The sequence below is a fragment of the Perkinsus marinus genome (assembly GCF_000006405.1).
Source record: "Perkinsus marinus ATCC 50983 genomic scaffold scf_1104296957298, whole genome shotgun sequence".
Taxonomy (NCBI): Eukaryota; Perkinsozoa; order Perkinsida; family Perkinsidae; genus Perkinsus; species Perkinsus marinus.
Window position 1 is genome coordinate 1 of NW_003207165.1, and position 1,337 is coordinate 1,337.

At 53.0% G+C, this 1,337-nt stretch overlaps 1 protein-coding gene across 1 annotated transcript; it reads left to right on the forward strand.

Annotated features, from left to right (window-relative positions):
• Window positions 1-613: 613 nt before the first annotated feature.
• On the forward strand, window positions 614-1,153 carry Pmar_PMAR015377 (conserved hypothetical protein; the record flags this gene model as incomplete). The annotated part of the gene is made up of 1 exon (XM_002774805.1): window positions 614-1,153. A coding segment is annotated over one exon (540 nt), but the record flags the coding sequence as incomplete, so codon positions are not given.
• Between the last annotated feature and the right edge of the window lie 184 nt (window positions 1,154-1,337).

Genomic DNA, 1,337 nt, shown 5'->3' on the forward strand with positions numbered 1-1,337 from the left:
GGTGCTGTGTAAATGCCCAGCCGCTCAGCCAATAAGGTTTATTCAGCTGAGTAATTATTTTGAGGTTATGCCTTGGCAGCGGTTTCAGATGGATTGGACAACGAGGAAGTTCCAGTATGACCCGATGAGGAGTCATGAACTGTGCCCTACAGCCACGCCGAGTTAGAAGACGTACACGAAGCCCGATCGCTGCAGGTTACACAACCCGTTGTAATCTGAAATATATTCCCCTAAGCGTTGATAGTGAGCGGCGACGAGCGATTGCTCTGCATGATCATCACATTCGCCTTGGCAATCAGAACGAGCCGCAGACCCGAACCAGGAAATGTCCAATCGGTCGAAACGATGCTTGCGAGAAGTCGACCAAACTTCTCGGAAGAAGAGTGGCTGAGAACGCAGCGCGCACCACACTGTATATGATGCAGTATCTTGTGAAACGATTAGGCAGATAGACACCGGGCGCACTGTTGTTCAGCTACAGCGAACGAACATCATTGAACTCGTTAGTGCTCAAACAGGTTGTCCAGTTAGCACCGGCTTATGGCGTTAGCATAGGCCCTCACAGGTCCAGACTAGCTCCGCACTTCCCGCAGTTTATTCACATTCGTGCAAGATGACTATCCGCTCCTTCCCCTTCGTCATCGTCGGTCTCAGTGTTCTCCAGGACATCACAAACGTGATGGGTAACACCACCGAGTGCGATGCCGAGTGTGCCGCCACCTATCCCGGGTCGTATTGTAAATACTGGGAGACCCCCAGCAGGTGCTTTGGCTCCAACGTCCCTTGTTCCTGCGGGTCGGGTGGAACAACTGAAGCCCCCCGTAATTGTGATGCTGGTTGTGCCTCGGATACTCCTGGCTCCTACTGCAAGTACTGGGCTACACCAAGCACCTGTCATTCATCCAATGCGCCATGCACTTGCGAGGTTGCTCCAGTTACCACTACTCCAAGTGAAGCCACCGATGAAGTCACTGAGACTACCACAATTCAGGACGGCACAACTGCCGCCCCCGAAGAAACCAATACGGCCACTTCTGTTGCTGTCGACACTACCGGAACTGTAACTACAACCGATGCGGCTGATGTTACTACCGACGCTCCTGTCGAGCCTACCACTGTTGCACAAACGACCAGCGCAGCAGCTCCCTCGGAAGTAACCACATCTCCAGATGTTACTGGAGAGGCCTCATCCACCACATTTGCTGCTACTACAACAGACGATGTCGCCACCAATGCCGCGACTACAGCTGACTTCCCAGTCACGACTATCAGTGCCGCCACCACCGTTGATATCACACCGAAGCTCAGCAACAACGACAGAGGTGACCGATACTCAG